The sequence below is a fragment of the Sceloporus occidentalis genome, unplaced genomic scaffold, assembly GCF_023333645.1.
Source record: "Sceloporus occidentalis isolate IW3139 unplaced genomic scaffold, rSceOcc1.0.p SCAF_1, whole genome shotgun sequence".
NCBI classification, from domain to species: domain Eukaryota; kingdom Metazoa; phylum Chordata; class Lepidosauria; order Squamata; family Phrynosomatidae; genus Sceloporus; species Sceloporus occidentalis.
Genome location: NW_028316981.1, coordinates 120553295 through 120580787, shown reverse-complemented (window position 1 = coordinate 120580787; position 27493 = coordinate 120553295). Strand labels below are relative to the sequence as shown.

General features: G+C 41.5%; 1 protein-coding gene across 2 annotated transcripts in view; it reads right to left on the bottom strand.

Annotated features, from left to right (window-relative positions):
- LOC149322050 (dynein axonemal heavy chain 9-like) overlaps positions 1-27493 on the bottom strand; it is a 261190-nt gene that overhangs the window by 43494 nt on the left and 190203 nt on the right. For both annotated transcript variants that reach the window (XM_089533794.1, XM_089533785.1), the window contains 2 exons: positions 23262-23410; positions 9508-9635 (listed from right to left, as the gene is read on the bottom strand). In XM_089533794.1, the coding sequence (XP_089389920.1) occupies positions 9508-9635; positions 23262-23410 (277 nt within the window). The remainder of the gene's footprint in view (positions 1-9507; positions 9636-23261; positions 23411-27493) is intronic.

Genomic DNA, 27493 nt, shown 5'->3' with positions numbered 1-27493 from the left:
TATACAGACAGGCCCTTTATGGCATCATGGTGACGTGCTAGGGTTGCCTCGGGGCGGCACGTGCACACGCCCTGCAACCCTAGCATGTCACCATGATGGCAAAGCTGTACGGCACTGTCCAGACAGCGCACACACCTGACATCGCTGCTGTGCGGCGTCCAGATGGAGCCACACAGCAGCAACGTGCTCAAGCGCCACCAGCTATTTACGACAGCGCAAAAAGGAGCCGCTTTTCAGCGCTCCTTTCTTCGCATGATCGCACCATGCAATTTGGTTGCTGCGGTGCAGCTATGCAAAAAAGAGAGGCAGCTCCTGGCCGCCTCTTTCTAGCGGTCTGTACCCCGCCTATATGCTGCAAGTATGTCTCTCAACAGGCTTCTCCAGATAGCCAGGATTTCAGGACTTGTAATGGCTGTTTCTGCTACAGCATCCAACTGTGCCATAAATAGACTGGGGCTTTGGCCTTGGTATGTTGCTGGCTGTAATGATGTTTAGTGATACCTCTGATCTGCATGTTTATTTTGAACCACTCTTTTCTCCCATTTGAGGTGAGGTTAAGCTGTGGTGTGGGTGTGGCTTCCCTCCATTCCTCTGCTATCTTCCCATGAACTCAACACCTACCCCTTCACTCAGCCATAGTATCCATGTTCCCTACTTCAAAGATCCAATTTTTAAAACATTTTTGTTATAAGTCATGTTAAGGGTAAAGAAAGGGGGCAAATGAAAAGAAACATTTAATCAGAAGATACAGTCTTCCATGCCATTTGCAGTGTCATTAAGCTGTGGCGTGGATGTGGTTTCCCTCCATCCTGTCTATCCTCTCTATGAACTCCTTGATTCCTAATTCTGGGGGAAAGGCAGGGTGTAAATAAGGAGACTGGTTGATAGATCAACACAACATTTCTCCCCTAGTATCTACATTCCCTGTCTCAGGCATCAATTTTTTAAAAAATTGTTATAATCTTAGTGCAATACCATTTAGCACTATAACTCTAAAAGAAAGGTGGGAAAGGAAATGTTCAGTCTGGTAATCAGAAATGTAATGAGGGAGTGAAGGTCAGTAGAAAATTTCCATGGCAAAGGAAGAGGAGCGCTGGTGGCGCAGTGGTTAAATGCCTATACTGCAGCCAGTCACTCACAAACCACAAGATTGTGAGTTCAATACCAGCCAGGGGCTTGAGGTCGACTCAGCCTGGCATCCTTCTGAGGTTGCTAAAATGATTACCTAGCTTGATGGGGGCAGTTAGCATACACATTGTAAACCGTTTAGGGAGTGCTCAAGTGCACTGATTCACGTTATAGAAATGTATTTGCTATTGCTGAGGTCACACTTCCATTCCAAACATCATCAATGGAACAGCCCTAAAGTACAGAGAAGGGAACTGAGAAAATGGATACAGACATTAACATTTACTCTACCCTGTGTTGGTACTGGAAAGTCACAGGAAAAATAATGGGACAGGGAGCACATGGATATTTGGGGGGGAAGGGAGAATGAAAATGACACCTATAACTCCCTTCCAAATCCTCAAGCTTTTGCCCAGTATGGAGGAGCCCAATATTAGGTGCTAGGAAACATAAGCAGGTAGCTACTACTGGCTTTATATCCTGCTTGTGGACTTCTTGTGGGCTGCTCCAGGAAACAGGATTCTGGCCTCAACAGGTTTTACTTATGAGCATTTAGGTTTGTTATTTTTCTTTTTTACTGATGATTCTAGGGTAGTAGTGACAAAACACCAGCTTGTAGTACCTTTGAGTTAGGTCTGTGGCTTTCCTTCTCTAGCACCACTGCTTGTCATAACAATTAGGCTTATGTTCCCTGCACCACTTCTCCCATTTCTGTGTTTGTTGCTGTTAACTGCCTTTGCGTCAATCTCAACCCATGGCGACCCTACTGATGAGACATGTTCAAGACCTCCCATCCTCCACTGCTCTGCCCAAATCCTGCAAATTCATACTCACTATCTCTTTAATAGAATCCATCCATCTAGCATACAGCCTTCCTCAATTACTACTTCCCTCCACCATTCCTAGTATTATTGTTTTTTTCAAATGATTCATGGCTTCTCATGACGTGCCCAAAGTAAGCCAGCATAAGTTTTCTCATCTTAGCTTCCAGGGAGATTTCTGGCTTGATCTGCTCTAGGACCCATTTGTTTGTCTTTTTGGCTGTCCCAGCAGCACATTTCAAATACATTGATTTTCTTCCTATCTTCTTTCTTAACTGTCCAGTTCTCACATCCATACATGGTAATAGGAAATACAATGGCTTGTATGATTCTAACTTTTGTGCTAAGTTGTATATCTTTGCATTTCAGGATCTTTTCTAGTTCTTTCATAGCTGCCCTCCCCATTCTTAATCTTCTTCTGATTTCCTGGCTACAGTCCCCATTCCTATCAATGTTTGATCCCAGATATGAGAACTCTTTTACTATTTATATTTCCTCATTGTCTAGTCTGAATTTATGTAAGTTCTCTGTGGTCATAAGTTTTATTTTCTTTAAGTTCAACAGTAGGCTTGCCTTTGCACTTTCTTCTTTGATCTTCCTTAGTAGCTGTTCAAGGTCTGTGAGGCTTTCTGCTAGTATTATAGTGTTGTCAGCATATCTCATTTCTGTATATGGAAGCTTTTTCCCCCTAAACTTAAGTGCCACATTGAGTATAATGAAGGGAAAGCCTTCTGCTCACACTGATATGCTCCTGAAAATCAAGTGTTCCGCCCCCAGTGTACCAAACAATCTTTAGAGAGAAGCTGAAAGAGAACAAAAAATAAGTGGGGATGTACAATGTATTTAAAATGAGGGAGAAATAATACATTTGATTTTATAAACACAAAAAATTAAGAACAAGTACCTGAATTGTAATACACATTTTAAGAAAGAAGTAGCTCAGCAAGAAAATCAACTCATTTAAAATGTGGCATTGGAAAAAATTTCTACAAATAGTATGGGCTGCTAGAAAGCCAAATGAATGGGTCCTAGAACAAATCAAGCTTGAACTATCACTAGAAGCCAGCATGACTAAACTGAGGTTGTTGTACTTTGTACATATCACAAGAAGACATGACTCAATGGAAAAGACAATAATATTTGTTACAATGGTAGGCAGTATGAAATGAGGGATACTGCACTTCAGGTGGATTGATTCAACCAAGGGAGCCACAGACCTACCTTTCCAAGACCTGAGCAGGACAATTGAAGGCCAGGACTCTGGCCTTCAACTTGGAGGTCTCTCATTCATAGGATCACCATAAGTAGAAGTTAATTTGATGGCAAATAATAACCTCAGAATGAAAATCCATATGGATCTCATGCTTAAGAAAGGCAGCACCATATTTTTGGGAAGTATATATGCTCAGCAAGGCTGAAAAGTAAAAACCTCAGGTCATGTGATGGTGAAACACTTGGGCATGCAAGCAATCAAGCAATAAGAATGAAATCCAACTGGATATCAGTCATGTGGTCAGTGCAGAAGGTCTTAGGACAACTAATCAAGAAGAGGTCTCAGTTTCTAAAAATTGTCACAAGGTTATCCAATCACTTCCTCCTATAGAAAGGAATAGTTCATAAAATACATTTTGTATTTAAGATTCCAAACTGCACTCACAACTGGCCCCATTGGAACATGGGATTCTGAATATGATTCAGGTGAGATCTGTAGGAAAACAGAGCACAAACACAACTTTGTTATGACTTTCAAAAGAAAATAATTTTCTCTTAATTGCTATAAATGCATAAGCGATCAGAAAGTACCTTGGGAAGAAGAAAGTCCCAGAGCCCTGAAACACATTTGGCATTCTGGATATGATATTGGTAGCAGTGCACAGATAGGATGTATGGATGAGATGACTACAGAGCACAAGTGCAGGATGTAGCATTGGTGGCCATAAAGTCTCTGTTTTCTTTTTCTTTTCTTTTTCTTTTTAAAGGAAATGTTTTAAGGCTGCAAAGAGATGCTTAAAAGGCAGTGACGTTTCAGAAGCTTTAGGTAATTTCCCAAGGCATGACTCTGTGTCCTTCCAAATGGCTAGCAAAACCACAGGGGAAATGTGCAAAGTAAACACCTATGTACAGATGGATTTAATCTGCCTAATTTATGCAAAACAAGGGATTAAAATTTCAACAACACATATTTCAAGGTTACTGTGAATGCAGATGTCTTTCTCTTCTTTTTCATTGTTTTAAAGGCAGAGTATATATATGTGAGACCACCAGCAGCATGGTGTAGTAGTTCGACTATGACTCTGGAGACCAGGGTTCAATTCCCTGCCCAACCATGGAAAGCCACTGGGTGACCTTAGGCAACTCACACACTCTCAGCCCCAGAAAACCCTGTGATCGGATCACTTCAGGTTCACGGTAAGTCAGAAATGACTTGAGGGTACACAACATGTATTCATATGCTGCACAGGGAAGAAGTTGTGCTTTGATGTGCCTGCACAAAAAGCCCCTAACTCCCTACCCCAAGTCCTTAATATGTAATCCAATTATTTAACATGCAATAAAGAAATTGCTGCCAAGCTTTTGATCAGAGCATTGCTATGGTTGAGCAGCTCATTGTTATTTAATTTAGTACATGAACCCAGCTCAGTGAAGCAACAATGTATGAAAATGAAAAGGCACTCAGGAATTCAATTAAGTCAATCACTGAATGAAGGTGGTGACATTTTGACTAATGGATAAAGACTGTGGTTAAATTAGGATGAGCTGGTGCCTGGCCTCTTTCAGGCAAAATAAGATACCAATCAAGGGCTTCTACTCCCCCCCCCCCAACCACACACACTTGCCAACAGCCATGATGATGACACTGAGCATCGTTCTGGCATTAGGTTTCAAAGCAAGAAGAGAAAGTTAGACCCAAGGACCAAATGTAGTGTTAGCTTCATCACATCAGAGCTTCACATCCTCCTTTCTGTGTATGGATAAACAGACACACAATGGTAGTTACCTGCTCTTTCCCAGCCCTTTGCCCTGGGTGCTGAACTAAGTGACATGAATGCAGATTATCAGCCAATAACTGAATTGCTATGGAAGAAGAGAACAGGATCAAAACCCAGCTGCACTGCAGAGTAGCAGATTGTGAGTATAAAGAAAATCAGAGTTCAACATTTATTTAACTAGGGTCATCTATTGCATTTCTTTGCTGTTTTCCTTTGTTAGATTCTGCTGTGATGGAATTGATTGTTTCTGTATTGCATACTGGTTGTTATTTTAGCAGTCTATCATATTTCCTAGCAAGTTACTCTGAGGATCTTCTGTAGAACATACAGGCTATAAGGACATTTAATAAACTTGATAAGTAAATAAATTTGCAACATGTCTCTCTCTCCTCCACTAAACAAGCAAAACAAACAAACAACAAACCAAACAGAGGGAAAGTTTCTAAGTTCGGGAACATCTCAAATGCTGCACTGCTATCCAGGAAAAAAGCCCATGCAAAAGCAAAATATGGAGGAAAAACAGACTGAAGATGAGTTAAAATGATCACTTTTGCAGGATTCTGTTCTCAGTACCAAGCAAAGCCCAAAACAAATTCTGTTGTAAACTCACAAATCCTGGGCTCTGTGTTATCTAGGTTCAAACCTATCAGTAATCACAACACTAACAGTGTACACAGCACCTTTCCCTGTCATTTACCATCTCTGCTGAGCCCAGTAGGCTGGAAGAAAATGCCGTCTTGAAAGTGCGTCAGTGATTAAATCACTCACACTTCGCAAATAGGGAAAATAAGGTACTGCAGAGTTCTCCAGTCTCCTCATACTTAAGTGCATGGTTAGAGAAAGAACTAGAATTTACACTCTGGATACAACATGTGGCGAAACCACTAAACTTGTGAAACAAGCTGTTATTTAAGTGAGCCATATTTTCAAGAACAAACAGGAAAGGCCTGACAAATCTAGCATCAGACTCCTCTCACTGTCTTCTATTGGCAGAGCAAGGTGAGGTTTTGGCAGAGGCAGTGCCTGTAAAGTAGCATGAGGAATAGTATCCACATGGGCAATATCATTATGTGTATTCTATAATACTTTCTATCTTTTGCCCCCCTAGAGATCAAAGGATAAGTAACTGCACAGAATAGAACAGAAGTTTATTGTTAAAAGCTAAAAGCCGTCACAACATAAAATAGATCCAAACAGTATATACAAAAACAGTCTTAAAAAAAAAAACCAAGGCACAAAAACCACAAATAAAACAACATGGTAAAATTAGTAAGAGACACACATCAACAAAAAAATACATCATAAATGATAAAATAATAGATACATAAAACTGCACAGAGGATAAGGAATGGCAAACCTTGCTGTGGATGAGAATCATATCCAGAACCTTACATATCCAGGACCTTACACTGCCCTTGTCCAGCATGCCAGGGATCAGTACCATATATTGCCCCACATGGTTACTGTATTTGCATCATTTCCTAGACCAGCAGCCAATGGTTCTACAGACCACTCATCTTAAAAGAACTGGCTTCTATTGATGCTTATACAACATTAAACTTTCATTTTGGATCTGCTGTCCAAGAGCTAAACAAAACATTCAATATTTATGTCAGTTCTAATAAAGGGTCACTTTTTCTTGACACACAGGTCCAAAACACAATGTAGAAATAATCCAATTTAAGGCTGCTTTAACTGCCCTGGATGAATGCTAGGGAATCCTGGGGATTGAGGTTTATTGTGGCACCAGAGCTCTCTGACAGAGAAGGAGAAATGTCTCACAAAACTACAGTTCCCAGAATTCCCTAAAACTGAGCAAGGGCAGTTAAAACAGTCTCAAACTGGATTATGTCTACAGTGTGTTTTGGACCACAGATAGCTGCATTCATTAACAGTAATTTTTCATACGACTATGTGATCTATAAATAAATGCAAAGACCAGAAAATTCAGAGGAACATTATAAGTATTTAAAATGAAGCTATACTTAAGTGGGAGTATCAGGAGACACACTTGCAAAAATTTAGTGTTTGTTAACAGAGCAGACTTCTACATGTCAACCCAGAAGTAAGTCTAATTCAGTTCAGTGGGGCTTACTCCCAGAAATGTATTGATAGGATTATAGTCTAAATGAATATGAATATGAATTATAGGATTACAGCCTAAATGAATATGAATGGGGTTATTGGCTCATTGCTCTTTGGCTCATGATGCTCATCTTTTCATTTTTAATTTTCATTTATGTCAAATTTGCATTTACTGCATTGCCAAAAATCACTGGGATGCTGTCTCTGTTGGAATATTTCTACATATCCATAATCAATGAATTCTTCAATTTTTCAGAGACTGTGGGCAGAGTGGGAATGGGCAAATGCTATGGTTAAAACCATCACCTACTCTTTGTTAGCTGTGTTGGGTGCCTCACACAGGCACACAGCTTGATGGGTGGCTACAGTCAATGGTTGGCTGGATTGGTAAATAGCCTTTGCTACTTCACTGGGAAATCATGTGATAGAAAGGGTGGCTAGCCAGGTTGGTGTGCTGCAACAGCCTGGTATAGAGGCAAAGCCTTACCCTTCAGGCCTGGATTTGCCATTGCTCCTCTCCATCACTAGCAGAAGCAGCAGCAATAAAAAGCAAGCACAGATATGAAAATAAGCTTAATTAACATTACATATGTTTCAGAATTCAGTCACATTACCATATAATCAGTAGGCAAAAGAATCTTGTAGCACCATTGAGGCTATCTGAAAGAAAGAGCTGATAGCATTAGCAAAAGCAAAATGAATAGGCAAAATTACTTATCAAAATAGTTTGCCTACTGATTTTCCAGACTAACATGGCTATGTCTTTGAATTCTATTGCCATATAATCTCTCTCTCTCTCACACACACACACACACAGCCTAGCTAGAGATAGCCAATGGGAATTAGGAGTATCTGAACTGGTAGCAGCAAAAGCTTCTTTCTTTCAGTTACTCTGAAAGATGCTACAAGATCCCTTTGCCTACTGACTTTCCAGACCACACACCCCTAACCAGAGACAGTCAATGGGAATTAAGAGTATCTGAACTAACAACAAGCATCTCTTTCAAGAAGAAAGTGACTGTGTGCTAAGCACTGGAGAGATTGACATACACGTTGTTAGTACACCCTGCATAGCCTGCACTGTATTTTGGTGTCACCCTATTTCATATCTCATATCTGAAGTTAGCATGTTTTTGAGAGATGAGTTAACCTTCCCAGGGCATATGCACATCCAGGTAATGGGATCTAGATCAGTGTATCAATTGCTCCTTCCTTCCTCCAAGTCATCTGGATTTCCTTTTGGAACTTGAAACAAAGGATCGCCTTGCACCCAAAGCATTAAGCCAATCTCCCTGCCTACCCTCTGTTGTGTTTCCAGCCAGACTTCCCTGTCCATCCATCCTGGGGATATCCTGATCCAGTTGCTGCTTCTGTCACACTAAAATTAAAGCCATCAACCAGGTCAGAATCCCACTGTTGATTCCTGAGAAAGGACATTCAGCCTTTGTTACCTGACAAGATAGTCCAGAGCTCTGGTGGCATAGTGGATAAATGTTGGTACTGTAAGCCACTCACTCACAAACCTCAAGGTTGTGAGTTCAATCCCAGGCAGGGGCTCAGCATCGACTCAGCCTTGCATCCTTCCAAGGTTACTAAAATGAGTGCCTAGCTTGATGGGGGCAATTAGCTTATAGTTGTAAACTGCTTAGAGACTGCTTAGGCAGTATGAAGTGGTATATAAATGAAACTGCTATTGCTATTGCTATTTAGGTATAAGTATTGGTTCCAAAACCAACCTCTGTGTACACAGCTGCCATACACCTCTGTGCTCTGTGTATGTTCTGTGTTACTCTCACACCTCCCAGTCTCACACCTCCCAAATCCCTCAGACTCCACTATCCCATTTCCATGTTTCTATTTCAGTTAGCCCTGCTTGGTGTGTCTTTGTGAATTGCTATTTTCTATGTGTGTGATTGCACCTGCCTATTTTTCTAAATAAAACCTTCTAAATTCACCCCAAACCTGGAGTTGTCTTCAGTTAGTATTGGTATAAACAGGTGCAAATAGCCCAAGCTAAAAGCTAATTTCTCCAACATTTGAAGTAATGCTGATAGTTGGTGGGGACCCCCCAGCCCCCCATCTTTCTGTAGGTAACAACATGAGCACATGCACACATACACACACAACACAAAATAATGTTTCCAGTAATTCATAGAATATGAAACATACACAGCAAAGTCCTTTCTAATAATACCATGCTCTGGGTCTGAATGCAACAAAAAGAGACATCATCAGTGGGCTTGTTCTCATAGCCTTGTTGCAACTTCTCGGGAAACTAACAACTACCCAATTTCCAAACTATAATAGCAACTGATTATCAACATGCATTTGAGGCTTACTGAGAAGTGGCCTGCTATACTGACAATCTGCCCCTGCCTACTAAGAATCAGCTGTCAGTCAGTCAGTCACTGTTGATTTCATCCATTTCTGCAAGAGATGGCAAAATTTTAACATTCTTAAAATTCAAAACAGATGTGAGGTACCTGAAGGATAACCCAATGTCCTTCCACTGCAGCCAGGTCTAAGGCTTGTTCTGCCACTACTTCCTGGCCTTGCCCAAGTGAGACATTGTGAAAATTCTTGTTGTTAAAGGTGAAGCCAAGTTTCTTCCCTGAAAGAAGAAAAGAAGCTTTTCAGAGCAGTAAACACATAGTACCTTCTTATTTCAAACTCCATTCAAAAAGGCTTCTTCCATAACAGAAGATGTTCTTCTAAGGATCAAAACTGAAGCCTCATTCTGACTACATTTTAAACTGGTTTGCAAATCAGTTTAAAGCAGTTTAAATGACCCTGGTTAACACTTGAACCAAATTGCTGAAGCAGTTTGGAGAGGAGGGCCATGTGCTAGACCCATTTAACCTGCGTCTTTTTGATGCTGATTTTTTCTGCGTCTTTTTCGATAAATTGATTCTGCGCAAGTGTGGACCAGATGTGGATCAGAATCGATTTGAAGAATCAAACTAAAGAATCAAATTCACAAATAGATTCTGTGTCAATGTGAACAAGATGTGGATCAGAATCGATTTACTATGACGTGATAAGGGTTCGCCTGATGGGGAAGCAGAAATTAACAACTAGTGTTCACCCGCCCTTCAACCCTCAGGCAGAAGTACGTAAATGCAATTGCATTGATGGATAGAGAAAAACAATCCTGCTGAAAACACTTCAAGTTTAACCAATTCATTTGTCAATGTGAACTGCAAGTAGGTTATTTTAAGAGACTCCTGCATGAAACTGTTTAAATTGAATCGATTCATTTGTCAATGTGAATCACAAGTGGTTTATTTTATTTTATTTTATTTTATTTTATTTTATTTTACAGCAAAAATGTGATCAGGGCAAATGTAGTGTGAACCACACCCCGCTGCTGAGCCGATCCATCGATACAGATCACAAACCGATTTATTTGTAAGTGGGAATGAGGCCTGAGTAAAGAATGGAAAGCAGGGGTTGGGAATAAACGATCTGTTGCCACCATAGAGAGCTGTCAGTGATGGGAGGGGGTCTCTCAGTAGGGTTGCCATAAGTCAGGACCTCCGAACTGGGACAAATGTAGGACAAACATAGGACAAAATTTTCAAATGGAGGACACATTTTAAAAAATGGAGGACATGCAAAAATGATTTTTATTTTTTTAAAAAATTCATATAAATGCATGATTCTTAGGCATGATAAAAATGGAGGACATTTGGCATTATTCCTAGACAGATGGCAGAAATGTGCTTCCCTTTCTGGTCAAAACCAGAAGAGGAGGAAGAGTGGAAGAAGCAGAGGAGGAGGAAGAGGAGAAGAAGAAAAGGAGGAAGAAGAGGAGGAGGAAGAGGGGGAAAGGAGGAGGAGGAAGAAGAGGAAGTAGAGAGGAAGAAAAAGGGGAGGAAGAGGGGAAGGATGAGGTGGAAAAGAAGAGGAGGAGGAAGAAGAAGAAGGGGAGGAAGAGGAGGAGGAGGAGCAGAGGAGGAAGAAAAGGAGGAGGAGAGGAGACAGAAGAAGAGGAGGAGGAGAAAGAAGAGGAGCAAGCTGCAAGGCAGGGAAAAAAGGGTCTCCCTTCGAGGAGAGACCCTTCCTCCCTGCCCTGAAGCCTGCCTGGCCGGCGGGGCAAGCCCCAAGGCAGGGAGGGAAGGGTCTCCCTTGGAGGAGAGACCCTTCTCTCCCTGCCCTGAAGCCTGCAGGCGCGCCTCCAGGTCGAGGGCTTGAATGCCGCCCAGGCCTCAGTAGGGGCCAGCGGCAGCGCGCACGCCTGCCCCACTTCCTTCCCCGCGCACGCCAAGGGAAGTGGGGCAGGCGCACGCGCTGCCGCTGGCCCCTACTGAGGCCTGGGCGGCATTCAAGCCCTCGCCCTGGAGGCGAGGAAGAGGAGGAAGGCGAAGCTGGAGGAGGAGGTGGGTTGGCGCCGCAGCAGTCGCATTAGCGGCAGCGGCAATGGCCGGAGCGGGCCCCCAAACAGGGGACCAGGCACGGATGGGGGCCCAAACCGGACCGTGACCGGGAGGGGCCCCCCAAAAGCGTGCTGGTCACAGGGGGGGGCGGGTTATGGCAACCCTATCTCTCAGGGACTTTTGTTGGAGGAATGGTGCTTTCTGCCTTGTTCACATTCTGTCTAGAATTACCAAACGAGTGCTGAGGTGGCCAAGTTGGCTGAGATATGTGAAGAGCTTCCAAATAATCTCTCCAAACTGGGGGAAAGCGCATTAAAATGGCTAACAAACTTCACATATACAGAGATGTGACCCATGCTGAAGTGTTGACTGACCAAGAAAGGGATTTGGGGGAAGTGGTACTGAACCAGTTTGCAGCTGCCCATCTGTTTGTTTTTAAAAACCCAATTCCTATTATGTTGACATGAAACAGAACTGAAACTAAAACTGACAGTGCAGTTTCACCCTTTCACAAATCCACATTGCAGCCATATATAGAATACTGTGTTCAGTTCTGCACTTAAAAAAAAGAATGGGAAGAGGTGCACAAAAAAGCAACCAAAAGCATAAAGGAAGCAGAGAAGTTGCCCTGTGAGGAAAGATTACACAATTTGGGGCTCTCTAATTCAGAGAAAGAAGAGGGAGCCAGTGTGGTGTAGTGGTCTGAGCACTGGACCAACTGGAGACCAGAGTTTAAAATCCTCGCTTGGCCATGGAAATCCACTGGATTACTTCTAGGATGCATTGCATGGCCCTGGGTAAATGTCTCCCTGCAGCCAAGGAGGATCCAGGTCTCCTAGGTTGTTTTTCTGCATGTGTCCTTGGAGCCTTATTTGTAGAAGATTGCATTTCCAGGGGCAGGACAGTGACATGAAACCAGGGAGAAGGGTGGTGGTTAATCTTATATCCTCACAAAATACAATCCCAATCTAGATCAGATTCATGTAAAAATACTGAAATCTGCTGTGGAGATGAGGAAGGTTTGCTATTCTGTAGTCTGTGGCTCCTTGCCCATTAAATTTAACCAGCAGGATATATTTAATACCTTTAAAAGCAAGTGCATTTTACACAGATTTGCAAAGGGATAACCCACTTAAAGCTAAGGATGTATATATTTCTTTGTCTTATACTACAAATAAAAAAGATTTTTGGAGAAGTTGGAAGTGTTATTTTAGAAGAGGTGCTTCAGAAATAAGGTAGTACAATCATGTTGGTTGCTTTCTGAGGGTTTTTGTCCCTGCTGGGTCTTTTCAGAACATAAGAGCTTGTAGGATCAGGTCAGAGAGTGATCTAATTGAACATTCTATTCACGTAATAGTTCATCATTTGCCCAAGGGATGTTTGCCAGCAAGGCTTCTCCATCTCACTGAGGCAATTCTTTCCAACTCACATTCCCCATATTCCCTCTGATACTACCACCATCCTAATCTGTAGCCATCCATCCTCCACGAATTTATTCAATACACCTTTAAAGCCATTCAAGTTGACAGTTCTGTCTATATGTTGCAGCAGTAAATTCCACAGTTTAACTATGCACTGACTGAAGGATTACTTCCTTTTATCCGAATGTTCAGTTTCAGAAAATGACCTCACATTTTAGTATTATGAGAGGGAGAAAAACTTCTTCCTATCTGTTTTCTCAAATCCGTTCATACATTTATATACCTTTATAGTGTCTCCTCTTACCTTTTTTCTATATTTATGTACCTTCAGGTCATTTTCAGTTTACGGAGACCTTGAGGTGACCCTATATATAGGATTTTCTTGGCAAGATTAGTCCAGAGGGGTTTTGATTTTGCCCTCCTCTGAGACTGAGAGAATGTGACTTGCCCAAGCTCACCCAGTGAATTTCTGTGGCTGAGCAGGGATTCAAATCCTGGTTTCCAGAGTCCTAGACCAACTGCACTACACTTTTCCAGAAGGTTTAGTCCTTCCTGGCCACTTATATTGAGTAACAATTTCAAGCAATCAGACTGTAATGATTTGGTGCTTTACGGACACAAATGTTTTTGGCTTTTTCTCTGTTCAAATCCCATTTATGTGTTATGAAAGATTAATCTAGGCAGGGCTGAAAACCCTTTCAAGAGGTGGCAGTGGGGATATCGTGGATATGCACTTTTAAAGGAATATTTGTGAAGTACTAGCTATTCTACTTTTCTGTGCTGACTTTGTTGATAATCTTTACATAATATACATTCAGGTGTCAAAGGAGGAGGGAACCATTGTTAGACAACAAGGTTTAGTCTGGTTTTATCCAACTTGGCACTTTCCAGATGTTTTGGATTACAAATCCCACCATCTCCATCCACCAACCAGAAGGTTCTGGAATGGCAGGTAATCATGAAACCCTTCAGCAACTGCTGGACTGCAACTTCTATCAACCCCATGATCTTCTTAATGTTATGCAAAATGAGTGGAAGAAGGATTTAAGAAAAATACCTGTGGAAAAAGTTATTTCCCCAGTTGAGTGAATTTGGCTTTGTTGAACCTGAGTTTTGACTATTCTATCTGCCCTCTAATGATTGATTAGAGGACATCTAAATCTAAGAAAAAGAAAAATAGCCCAGCCTCGACATTCTAATTACCTTTTATGGGCAAAGTAATTAATATTCAATAATTATTAAGCAAATAATTTTTCAAATAAATTCTCCTGTTTTTTTTGGAGCTGTATATGTTTGCTTAGGCCTTGATGTGCCATCCATAAGGAAATATAAATCGCCTCATTCATATTATAATTAGGAAACAGCCACTGTAGATCCTGCTCTTGCAAAAAAAAAAAAAAAGTGTCAGCCCCAGAAGGGAGCTCCAAAATGACAAAGTTTAGCCAAAGCAACAGCAAACCCTTTTCCAGCACCACATCTGAAATGAGCTGATTTTTTTGCTCTCAGCTTTCTTCACTGTCCAGATCTCACATCCATACATGGTGAAGGGGAATAGAATGGATTGGGCTACCCTCGTTTTAGTGTTCAGAGTTATGTCTTTACGCTTTGGGATCCTGTCCATTTCTTTCATAACTGCCTTTCCCAGTACTAGTCTTCTTCTGATTTCTTGACTGCAGTCTCCATTCTTATCAATATTTGAACCAAGATATAGGAACTCTTTAACTATTTCAATTGTCTTGCCACACTCTGCAGTTAAAGAAGACTAATATATTGGATATGGGTCCGTGGAGAAGCAAAGTATTCTATCCTCCACCATCCTAATGTTCTCTCTTACTCTATCCTGTCGCTATTTTTCCCACATTGGGCCTTAATAGAAATCTCTACAGCCAAACACTTCTGTTTAACTCCTTGTTGCCTGAGTCCCTCAGGGCAAATCTGTTTCCTTACTCCTCCCATCTTCTCTTCACAGACCTGCTTGCCTCAGTCATAAGATATATACTATACATCCCTCCCAGAACAGGCCTAAACCTAAGCCTGTTCTCTGCCTAAGCCTGTTTTCAGTTACAAAGCAGCAGCCCAGTAAGCAAGGATGACCAATGAGTCCTTCCTTTCTTCTTCATCCAGTAGTCCAGTGTACACACAGTAACTTAACCTATCCTCAGACATCTGTTAAAAGATGTGAATCAGCTTGCAATGTTTTGGTCTATGTTAAATCACATACTAACTGCAGTGACTTTAGACTCATTAGGCTTAAACTTAATTAATTATGCAAATGAATTAATAATTAATTTGTTTGTTCCAAGCTCTGCTCTAGTGTGAAATGTGAATGGAACAATTCTTCTGTATTACTGCTCACAAATTCTTGGTTCTCAGGATTTTCTCCCCCGCTACGTAGGCTTCTAAATGTCATGGAATGTGACTCTGTTGTGAGCAACAAAGCACATGTACAAAGAAAAGCCAAAAAATAAAAAATAGATGGGCTGTAGCAAAACATATTCTGCATGAGACTCACAACCAGACCAATTTTTTAAAAAAAGTAAAATCATAGAATCATAGAATCATAGAATTGGAAGAGACCGCAAGGGCCATCCAGTCCAACCCCCTGCCATGCAGGAAATCCAGATCAAAGCATCCCCGACAGATGGCCATCCAGCCTCCATTTGAAGACCTCCAAGGAGGGGGACTCCACTACACTCCGAGGAAGTGTGTTCCACTGTCGAACAGCCCTTACTGTCAGGAAATTCCTCCTAATGTTGAGGTGGAATCTCTTTTCCTGCAGCTTGCATCCATTGCTCCGGGTCCTAGTCTCTGGAGCAGCAGAAAACAAGCTGGCTCCCTCCTCAATATGACATCCCTTCAAGTATTTAAATAGGGCTATCATATCACCTCTTAACCTTCTCTTCTCCAGGCTAAACATCCCCAGCTCCCTGAGTCGTTCCTCATAGGGCAAGGTTTCCAGACCTTTCACCATTTTAGTCGCCCTCCTTTGGACACGCTCCAGTTTCTCAATGTCCTTTTTGAATTGTGGTGCCCAGAACTGGACACAATATTCCAGGTCGGGCCTGACCAGAGCAGAATATAGTGGCACTATTACTTCCCTGGATCTAGATATGATACTTCTATTGATGCAGCCTAAAATCGCATTGGCCTTGTTAGCTGCTGCATCGCACTGTTGACTCATGTTCAACTTGTGGTCTACTTGGACTCCAAGATCCTTTTCACATGTTGTCTCCTTAAGCCAGGTGTCCCCCATCCTACATCTGTGCATTTCATTTTTTCGCCCTAAGTGCAGTACCTTACATTTCTCCCTGTTGAAGTTCATTCTGTTAGCTGTGGCCCAGCTTTCTAGTCTATTCAGGTCATTTTGAATTTTGATCCTGTCCTCTGGAGTATTAGCTATTCCTCCTAATTTGGTGTCATCTGCAAATTTGATAAGTATTCCCCCAATTTTTTCCTCCAAGTCATTGATAAAGGTGTTGAACAGTACTGGGCCCAGGACAGAGCCCTGTGGAACACCACTGGTTACTTCTCTCCAGGATGAAAAGGTGCCATTGTTGAGCACCCTTTGGGTTCGGCCGGTCAACCAATTACAAATCCACTTAACAGTTGCCTTGTCTAGCCCACATTTTACAAGCTTGTTTGCGAGAATGTCATGGGGAACCCTGTCAAAGGCCTTACTGAAATCAAGATATACTATATCCACAGCATTCCCTTCATCTACCAAGCTGGTAATTTTATCAAAGAAAGAGATTAGATTTGTCTGGCATGACTTGTTTCTCTGAAACCCATGTTGACTTTTTGTGATTATGGCATTGCCATCTAGATGTTCACAGATTCCCTGTTTAATGATCTGCTCCAGAATCTTTCCTGGTATTGATGTCAGACTAACTGGACGATAATTGTTGGGATCCTCTTTCTTCTCCTTTTTGAAGATGGGGACAACGTTTGCCCTCCTCCAGTCTGCTGGGATCTCTCCTGTTTTCCAGGAGTTTTCAAATATGATTGCCAATGGCTCCGATATTACATTTGCCAGTTCTTTTAATACCCTTGGATGTAGCTCATCTGGTCCTGGAGACTTAAATTCATTTAGGTTAAACAGGTATTCCTGTACTATCTCTTTACTTATTTTGTGCTGAATTTCCCCTATTCTGTCCTCTGCTCCATTATCCTCAGGTTGAGCACCCTTTGCCGTTTCTGAGAAGACTGAGGCAAAGACGGTGTTGAGTAATTCTGCCTTTTCTCTGTCTTCTGTTAGCATTTTGCCATCTTCTCCACGCAGTGGCCTACCATTTCCTTCTTCTTGCTGTGGACATATCCAAAAAAGCCCTTTTTGTTGTTTTTAACCTCTCTAGCAAGCCTGAGTTCATTCTGTGCTTTGGCTTTTCTGACCTTATCTCTACACTGGCTAGCTATTTGTTTGAATTCCTCTTTGGTGATTTCCTAATTTTTCCATTTCTTATACATGTTCCATTTAAAATTTAGCTGAGCTGAAAGTTCCTTGGTCATCCATCCTGGGTTCTTGCAACACCTCCCATTTTTCTTTCTCACTGGAACTGTTTTAATTTGTGCCTTCAGTATCTCCCTTTTGAGAAACTCCCATCCATCTTGAACTCCCTTCTCTTTTAGTATTCCTGACCATGGGATCGCCCCCAGTATTTCTCTAAGTTTACTGAAATCCGCTCTCCTGAAGTCTAGAATACGTGTCTGACTATGCCTGGCTTCTCCTTTCCATTGTATAACAAACTCCAGGAGAACACGGTCACTCCCACCTAAGGATCCCACCACTTGCACTTCATTAACCAAGTCATCCTTGTTGGTTAGGATCAGATCTAAAATAGCTGATCCCCTTGTTGCCTCTTCCACCTTTTGGACCATGAAATTGTCTCCAAGGCAAGTGAGGAATTTACTAGACCTTGAGGATCTGGCTGAGTTTGACTTCCAACAAATATCAGGGTAGTTGAAGTCACCCATCACTACTACATCTCTCCTTTCTGAGTGTGTGGTCATCTGTTCTAGAAAGGCATCATCCAATTCCTCCGTCTGACTTGGGGGTCTGTAGTAGACTCCCACCGTAACATCCTTGTGGTTTCCCTCGGCTTTGATTCTTATCCAGATGCTCTCCACCTGGCTTCCAGGATTGATGTCCTGGATCTCTTCACTGGTGTAAATATCTCTGACATATAGGGCTATTCCTCCTCCTTTCCTGTTTGGCCTGTTTCTCTTGAAAAGGTTATACCCCTCTATTTCCACATTCCAATCATGAGACTCATCCCACCAGGTTTCAGTGATGCCTATTATATCATATTTTCTTTGTTGTACTAGGAGTTGAAGTTCATCGTGCTTATTTCCCATGCTCTGTGCATTAGTGTAGAGGCATCTAAGACCATGTGTTCCCTTTACTTGCTGCCTGTGCAAGTTTATTTGCCTCCCACTGTTGGGTCCTTGCACTGTTTGTCTTGTTCCCTCTCTGTCAGTTTGACTATCTTCTCCAGCCTTTTTGCCTTCCAGAATACTGTCTCCCTCCCCCACATAACTCAGTTTAAAGCCCTCCTGATCAAATTCTTGAGGCTATTGGCAAAAATGTTTTTGCCAACTGGCGTGAGATGCAACCCATCCCCTGCCAGAAGTCCCGCGTCACGGAACCGCAGCCCATGGTCCAAGAATCCAAATCGTTCTTGGCGGCACCATCTACGGAGCCAGTTATTTACATCCTCTATTTTCTTCTCCCTTCCTGGACCATGCCCTTCAACTGGGAGAAGAGAGGAGATGACAACCTGTGCAACCTCCTCTTTCAACTTCCTACCCAAAGCCTCATAATCCCTTATGATATTCTGAAGGCTATGCCTTGCAGTATCATTGGTTCCCACATGAACCAAAAAAAGGGGGTAATGGTCAGTAGGCTTGACCAGTCTTGTCAGCCTCTCTGTCACATCACGGATCTTTGCCCCAGGGAGACAGCACACCTCCCGAGACATCTTGTCAGGCCCACAAACCACTGGTTCAGTGCCTCTCAGCAAAGAGTCCCTGATGACCACCACACGCCTCCTCCGAGGCTTAGCAGCGTCCGTTCCCTTTGGTGGAGCTCTCTGGGTCCCCTGCTCTGTCCCTGAGGTCTGTCCCTGCTGTTGTTCCTCATCATCCTTGACAGTAGAGAGAGATTGAAATCGATTCTGTAGCTGTAAGCTTACAGAATGTTCCCTGGTTTCCCTACTTCTGTGTGTGACCTTCTTCCAACTATCTACTTTTGTTGTGTGTGAAGTGACCTCCTCTTCCCCAGCAACTTCCTTTGTGTGTTTCCTGTCCAGGACCATCTGGTCCGTTCTGGTCAGGACAACCTCTTCCTCCCTATGATGCTGAAGTGTAGCTACCTGGGCCTCCAGCTGCTGTACTTTCTCTTCTAAGAGGGCTACCAACTTGCACTTGGGGCAGGTAAAGTTCCCCATATCCCTAGGCAAGAAGACAAACATCCCACAGGTGTTGCAGGTGACTGCAGCAGGGCCTTCAATGTCCATACTGAGAAGTCTTAAGGAAACTCTGAACAAAACTGTGGGTTTCCCCTGCTAAACACAAGTGTAAAGACCCCCTGATGGCTTGGCCTTTGTCCCCAAACTCTGTCCTTGAGTTCAATTCACTGGCCTTATAGTTATGTAGACTCTGACTCACTTCCTCTGAGCAGAAGTACCCACAAACCCCTTAAGGAAAGGGAAAAGAAAATGTGGAAAATTAAAGGGACCCCTCTAACAATGTTCCCAGGCCAGCTTCTCCTATGTACTCCAAATCCTCCTTGACTATATAACAATTTTTTAAAAAATAAAAATAAACAATTCGCGCACCTCCCCCAGCACTTAAAGAGAATTAGGCTTCTGTCCACTCCCACCAAGATCCACAGCAATATCCCAAGTTTTAAAAGGTCAGATCTGACCAAAGCACATGGAGAGAGAAAACCAGCTTTCCTCTTGGAAAAGGTGAGCTAGAATGCCTCCCCCAGCACTTAAACAGAATTAGGCTTCTGTCCACTCCCACCAAGATCCACAACAATATCCCAAGTTTTAAAAGGTCAGATCTCACCAAAGCACATGGAGAGAGAAAACCAGCTTTCCTCTTGGAAAAGGTGAAGATGCTAGCAAGCTAGTAACTTGTAGGCAACATCATACAGGGAAGGGCTGGTCTTTGTGAAGATATCCAAATTACCATGAATAACTAAGGGACTGTACAGACCCGCCATTAAGGCCGGCCTGGGGGCAGAGTCAGGGTGTGGTGTCCACAAACGCACACCCCAACTCCAGGCTGGCATGATGCTGTGTGCCGCACCACACGGTGAGTGGCATCATGATGTTCCTCTGGCGTCTAGATGACGCAGCACCAAAGGAGCACCAAAAAGCAGTAGCCATGGCAGCTATGGCATCCTTTTTGCACCATGGAAAGATGAGATCAGGGCCACGGCATGTGGTTGCTGCAGCCCCAATCTGGCGCTAAAAGGGGTAGTCTGTACAACCCCAACTCCCAGCCTAGGCAATACATGGCATTCTACTAAACAGCTGTAGTTGTGATATCTCATGTTGTAGTATGAACAGGAATGTGGATGTGACCTTGTTTCTGTCCGATTGTTCAATACAGAGTAAATATGATTTGGGTGCACTCAGGGCAAAGCAGTCCAAACATGGTGAAGGGTGAGCTCCCATACAAAATCCACAAGGGCATGGGCTTAAAAAAATAAATTCTAAGTTTCTATTATCCTCACCTCAAGCACCCTACTCTAGCAAACCAGTGGAACCACAGAATCCCTTTAGCTATGAAGATAGCATTCTGTGCAACTGTAACAAACATCTTTCTGAAACAATTTGCCATCAACAGCAGCACTGTGGTTTTTCCTGTTTAAGAATTTGCTCCATACACTCACGATTGGCCAAGATGGAAGAGCAGTGCACAAATAATACTGCTAATATAGGCTGTGGCAGGCCAATCAGATGTGCATTAGGATCCTTAGATTGAAATGTCAAAAAGCTAAATGCCTCTTCTGCAGTTGAATAACAATCCCTCCCATCAAAATCAAACTCAGAAACATGGATCTACACTCTGGAGAGAGAAAAATAAAATCATACTGGAAGGAGCAATTGGGCATTTTCACACATGAAAACAGACAACTACAAGGAGGTGTGATGCAAACTTATTTGTATGCTTAGCATTCTGATCTGCATATGCAAACACTTAGGGCATAGTTCTGGTACCGGTGATTAGCAAAGACATTATGATTTTTCTCCCAAGTTGTAAGATGAATAAATAAAAGTGATTGGGGAAAAAGATACAACAAAGGATTACAATACTCATGTTATATAACTGTTATATAACATTTTATATTACAACACTCATGTTATATAACTGTGTGTATGTGTTACATTATTATGGGACTAGTTATACAGAAGGTCTGTAATAAAAATCACTTCTTGCAAGTCTTCCCACTGAACCTTCCTCTCCAAAGTGACACCATTTGCTCAATAGGAAGTGCTGCACAGTAAAGGACATCATATAATCCTGTAATGTATCCTTCATGGGGAATGGGGCCAGAATTTGGAGCAAGGATATTCACCAATGTGAGGACTGTTGCTCAGTTTGAGTTCAAAGGGGGACTACCTCCCTCAACTGCACTGCTCTTCAATTCACCTTATGCTGGAGTGGGAAATAATTAAGAAAATTCTGAGTCCTCTCACATAAAAGGTGATTTGAAGAACCATTTTTCTAAAGGGCATATATGCTCATCCAAGATGCTTCTAAATCATCTGTTTGATCTAGTTTTACATTTCTTCTTCCATTGTCTCTTAGGCTAGGGCTGCAAGCACCTCAAAAAGTTCTCATACTGACAACCTTCAAAGTCCTCCAGAAACAGTGGAATAACCTCACACACAGGTATTGTCTGTGTACATCCCTTCAAGTGGTTACTGATTATGGAGCCCCCATGAATTTCCTAGGACTTTCTTCGGCAAGGAATACTCAGAGGTGACCTTTCATTGGTTTCTGCTGAAATACTATCTGCAACCTGGTATTCTTCAGTGGTCACCCATCCAGGTATTAAGTGGGGCTGATACTGCTTAGCTTCCAAGATCAGACAGGATCTGATGTTTTCAGGATATTTAGGCCTCCACAGGTGTAGTGAGTCCAGACAAATCTCTGACAAACAGGAAAGTATTCACTCTTCAGAAACTATTCACTCAATCCCAGAAGACCCTGCACACTGTTTCTATCAAAGGTTTGGATCCAGGCTTAGACATGCTTAGAGTCTACCTACTGAAATAAATTAGACTTAATATTAGTCAGGATCTATCAATGAGACATAATGTTAGTCAGGACCACATTGACCCACTCATTTCACTGGGTGTGTTCTCTGAGTACTGCAAAGCCTGGATAAAAACAACTGTTCTGCTAGCACAGCCTCCTCAGTCCTTGCACTAATAGACACCATTCAACGACCAGCTGAGAGACACTGAAGTCAGGCTGTTTCATCCTGGGTAAAGTGAAGTTATCAGAGAAAAATTATTGTCAACACCAATAATGTGAAAAAGGCCTTATGTTATGTGGAAAACACACACACACACACACACCTTTCTTAACATATGAATTCTCCTTCGTGGCTGATTGGTCTCTAAAAAGACCAGAAAGAGTTAGAAGACTTCACAGAAAGAAAGGAAGGGGAAGGTTGAAATATATAAAATAAAGCATGGGACACTAGCTTCTATGAGCTTGCTGCTAAATCTCCCTTACATTACCTAGCAACATCCAGATATTTTGAACTACAAATCTCATCATCCCAACCAGCATGCTCATTGAAGATCATGAGAACTGTAGTCATCCAACTAGGAAAGGCTGTATAATCCTTCTTTCCGTGGTACATGCAGATCAAGGAGACCCTGGCCTCATTCCCACTAGCTTTTAAACTGGATCGCGATTCAGTTTGTACCAGTTCAAACGACCATGGTTTCCACTTAAATCGATTCGCTGAAGCGATTTGGTGAGGGGGGCCATGCACCAAACCCATTTAACCTGCCTCGTTTTGACGCTGATTTTTCCACGTCTTTTTCACCAAATCGATTCAATGCAAGTGTGAATCACAAGCAGATCAGAATCGATTCAAATTTGCCCTTTGGCTGGCTGGAACCAAATAATTTTGAATCGATTCAGTTGTGAATGGGAACGACAAGTGGATTATTTTGATGCCAGAAAATGTGATTGAGGCAAATGTAGTGGGAACCATGCTCTGATGTTGAATCGATCCATTGATTCAGATTGCACGCTCATTTATCTGTAAGTGGTAACGAGGCCCCTGCCTGCTCTCTGTATGAGACACTTCCCCACAAGAAAAGGCTCCTTCTAGCTGGAAGCAATAGGGATAGCTTCTCCTTGGCAAGGTGAGTATGGCCCTTGGATGAACAGACACAGTGTATTTACCATGCTTCTCTACATCTTTCAAGGGATCAACTCCAGGTGAGAGGATAAAGAACATTGGGATCGCAGGGCCTGACTCCTCAAATGATGTTGCAAAATCCAGAGATCTTCCTTGCACATATTTGTTCCCAAGCTTTTCCTCAACAAAATCTCTGTTGGAAGAGAAGATACATTAATGTTCAGGAAACACAGTGCATTTAAAAAATTAAATCTAAATCAATTTTCTTTAATAAAAATTAGATACATTTGATCTAAGTTAAATCTGTAGCACCACATGTGATTAGTTATTTTCACCAACAGGCTCAGGATCTGGCAGGCATGACCTTCTTCACCACACGAAGTCTGAGAATTATGTCAAAAGAGGTGGGGGGAGTGGCAGTGTGCCAACACAACAAGTTCAGCAGGCTAAGATTAAGGATCTTCTGGAAAATAGCTAGATGTCCTTGGTCTTCAGTGCTGTGTTGATCAATTTCATGGGCTATCCTTAATGGAAATTCTATCCTCAGAGAGTGCATGGTATCAAAAAGACCTAATTTATTGACTTACAGAAAACTTTGAAAAATCTATATTTTGAATTATTCACTCAACTCAATTTACAGTTTTAATAAGAGGTCAGAATATTACCAATGCCAATCAAACCAAAATTGCTGCTGCTGCTTACGATGACAACCTACTCAAATAATTATAATGACTGAATTTCCAAATATATTCCACACAAGATACAGAACTGGTGTAAAGATAAAAGCATTGAGAAGCACCAGGGAATAATTAGGTAGCTGATAACAAAGAATGAATGTGAAGTTGAAGGCTTTCATGGCCGGCATCCATAGTTTTTTGTGGGTTTTCTGGGCTATGTGGCCATGTTCTAGAAGAGTTTCTTCCTGACGTTTCGCCAGCATCTGTGGCTGGCATTAAAGATGCCAGCCACAGATGCTGGCGAAACGTCAGGAAGAAACTCTTCTAGAACATGGCCACATAGCCCAGAAAACCCACAAAAAACTAAATAATGTATGCCATAAAAAACCATACAGTATGAAATGTACTACTATTATTATTGGCAAGAAAGATGCAGTTATGAAAGTTACTTACAGGCAGAAAAGAAGCAAAAGTAACAAACTACAGAAAAAAATACTCATGTTTTTTCCCCCCAGATGTTGCCATACCTCCTACAGGTAAGCACACCCACCCACACTATCTTGACAAGGGCTCTTTGAAGGGCAAATACTGCTCATGCTTTTTCAATATTTCCTCCCAATTTCTCTTATATGTAAATGTTCTTATTCCAATCCATTAACTTAAAAAATGCACTATAGTACCCAAGTTGCACTGCATCTCCTTTTGCAGATAGATGCATAAAGAATTTTTCTAGGCACACACAGGGACATTCAGGTTTCATGTCAGAATATGGTAAGACAGCACTGGACACTCCCACGACCATAGGTGATTTGGGGAGGCAGTAGATACAAGTCAGTATGAACCTACTAGCCATAATCTGCTAAGAGGCCTAGGCCAAGGATGTTATCTATGCACACGAAGGTTTGGAAGCCTTTGGAGAGGCCTGGTAGTCCTCCAGCTATCGGTCTATGGACCTTTAAGAATTCAATTGTAAAATGCTTTATATTTTGGTACGTTTCCCCAAACAATCTGAGTTGGGTTCTCCTCAAACAGGCCAACAAGATGCAGCTGGAATCATGCCTTTTGCAGTATTCATATCAAACATGATGAATGCCAACACAGTGAGCATTTATTTTTCTGCTGGCACCATGATTAGAAAGATATTGCTTGATCTGTCACATTTTCAAGAAAAAAACTGGCAGGCAATCTTAAATTTTTAGGTATCAGATACCCTCTAATAATAGAAAAGGCTACCCAGGATGAGTAGCAGAGAACGAGGTGTCCTCCAAGCCAGTATCACCAATCAAGGATTATGAGGTTTGTAGTCCAAAACATCTGTAGGGCACCAGGTTGCTTTCCCCTAGACTAGCTGGTCCAGCTTCCAAAATGTGTGATTCACTAAAATACCTGAATGCAGAAGGGTTTTTTTTCTGCAGAGACTGTGTAGTGTGTCAGGCCCAGGGAGATAATAAAATGTCATTCAATAGAAAGTTAAGATGCCAAACAACAGGAAAGTCCTGATGGAGCAAAAGACCTTTTGCTTTTCTTGAACTACTTGTTCTTACATGCCTGCATGAAGTTTACATTTATCTCAGTCTATATCACTAAATAACTTATAACAACATCAATGACCAGAATCAACTAGACTACATTATTACTTTTTCCTCCCATAGGAACTAATAACTAATGCTACCAGACATCATTTTTAGTATAAGCTCTTTGAAACAACAAGTACAGTTCACTAACTGAAATAGACATAAATTATAGAGTTTGTTTCTACTAGAATGGTTTATTCTTAAAACCTGAGAGACTGGGACCAAGTGTCTTCTGCTAGGATGTATAAGGTTGCTACTTGTGGAGTCAGCATGCACTGCCATTTTTCTTTCTTTGTATGCAGTACTTTTTTAAAAATAATACTCTTTTTAAGTAAGAGTTTGTGGAGAAGCAATAATTTCTAATGAGAATACATAAAACAAATCCCTTTAGAGAATGACAAAACGAACTAATTTTGTTTTTGTTAACAGGCAAGGAAAGTAAAATAAATTATAATGACAAAACAGAATTTATTATGAACATTAAAAACTTGGCATTCCACCTCCTCTTCCTGGAAGGTGCTCCTATGAACTGCCACAAATGCAATTTTAGAAACTGATAAAATAGGCTTAATTAAAAACAGCAACAAAATTTAAACTCATAACATACAGAATCAAAGTAATTGTAGATGTAGTTTGATAAAATGGTTGGGGAAGGTTTGCAAAATGTAGGTTTTGTGTGGGTTTTGTTTGCTTGCTTGTTTTTATGCGAGCGAAGTTGGCATTCTTTGAATGTTAACAATGCAACTGTTAAGAACCTTCAGCAGTTTTTGAATGTTGTGTCTTACTTATTCCATTAGTTGAATCTTCTACAAAAGTGTGCCGGAAAGGAAGTCTGATCCTTGTTCACAGTTCCAAAACTTGGTATCTGCCATTCCCGCATTGATTTTCCCAAGAGGCAGTCAGCATTCTGTGACCAACAACTTCTGGAGCTTCAAAAGCTCTTTGTGCTGTAATCTTATTTGTCTTTTTATACTGCCTTGTACACATAGCAGGATTGCTTGCACTATTTTATAAATTTAAAATCATCATCATCTAGAGTATTTTCTCAGTTCTCCCTGGGTTGGTTAATTTATTATTATATTTTGATAAAGGATTCCCCACCAAGTTTTTTCCCTAAGGTTTTTTTTTTTAAGTCTGTGAGTCTCAGAATTTCCCAAACCAACTAACACTTCACATAAGTTTTGTCATTTAGGGTCATAAGAATTAGTTTGCAGAACTGAGATTGACTTTTGTATGTATCTTGATGGTCTTAACTTCTTCTAGGAGAACACTGCCCAGCTAAGAAGTTTGTAGAGCAATTCTTCATATAGATGCAAGATCCAATCCAATATGGACAAAAATCACACTAAACAGAAGTATAGTATATACTAGGTTTAGCATAGTATATTTTGTGGCAGTATAGGTTAGACAAAGGTAATTTCATTCAGGTAATTTTTTTAAAAGAGTATATCAAAATATATACATTTCTTCCCATTCAGGGCGGGAATAATGTAAGATTTTTTTTAAAAATGTGGAAGTAAGCAAAACAGAATGATGGAATTTATAGTGCAATGCATCTAGAAACTGTCAGTTGATATGCTGTCCTAAAGCATTGGAGTTAACATCCTACTGATTTGCCTCTCTTTTTTCTACCTTCACCAACATATATGCTCTTCACTCACACTTCAGACACTATGGCCTGTTTATCTAGACTGGAAAATTGAATACGGGATGATGTTTTCATCCTATTTAGAGTTGATTCCATAACCAATTCACTGCAGTACTAGATGGCAGAATCAGAAATACCTTTGAGTGCCTCTGACCACATGCAGAGCTTTTTCTTCTGCACTAATGAATACATTCATCTTCTACTACTCCACTGACATGCAGTGTAGTGTGCAAAGATCAGTGCTGGAGCATACAATCTGCATGCAAGGGCCAAGGCTCCCAAGTTCAATTCCTGCCACACTGCAGTTTCTAAGAACTCCAGTGCTATCCACCAACCTTCTCCTTTTGAGACCCCTCTTAGCCTATAACTATAAGATA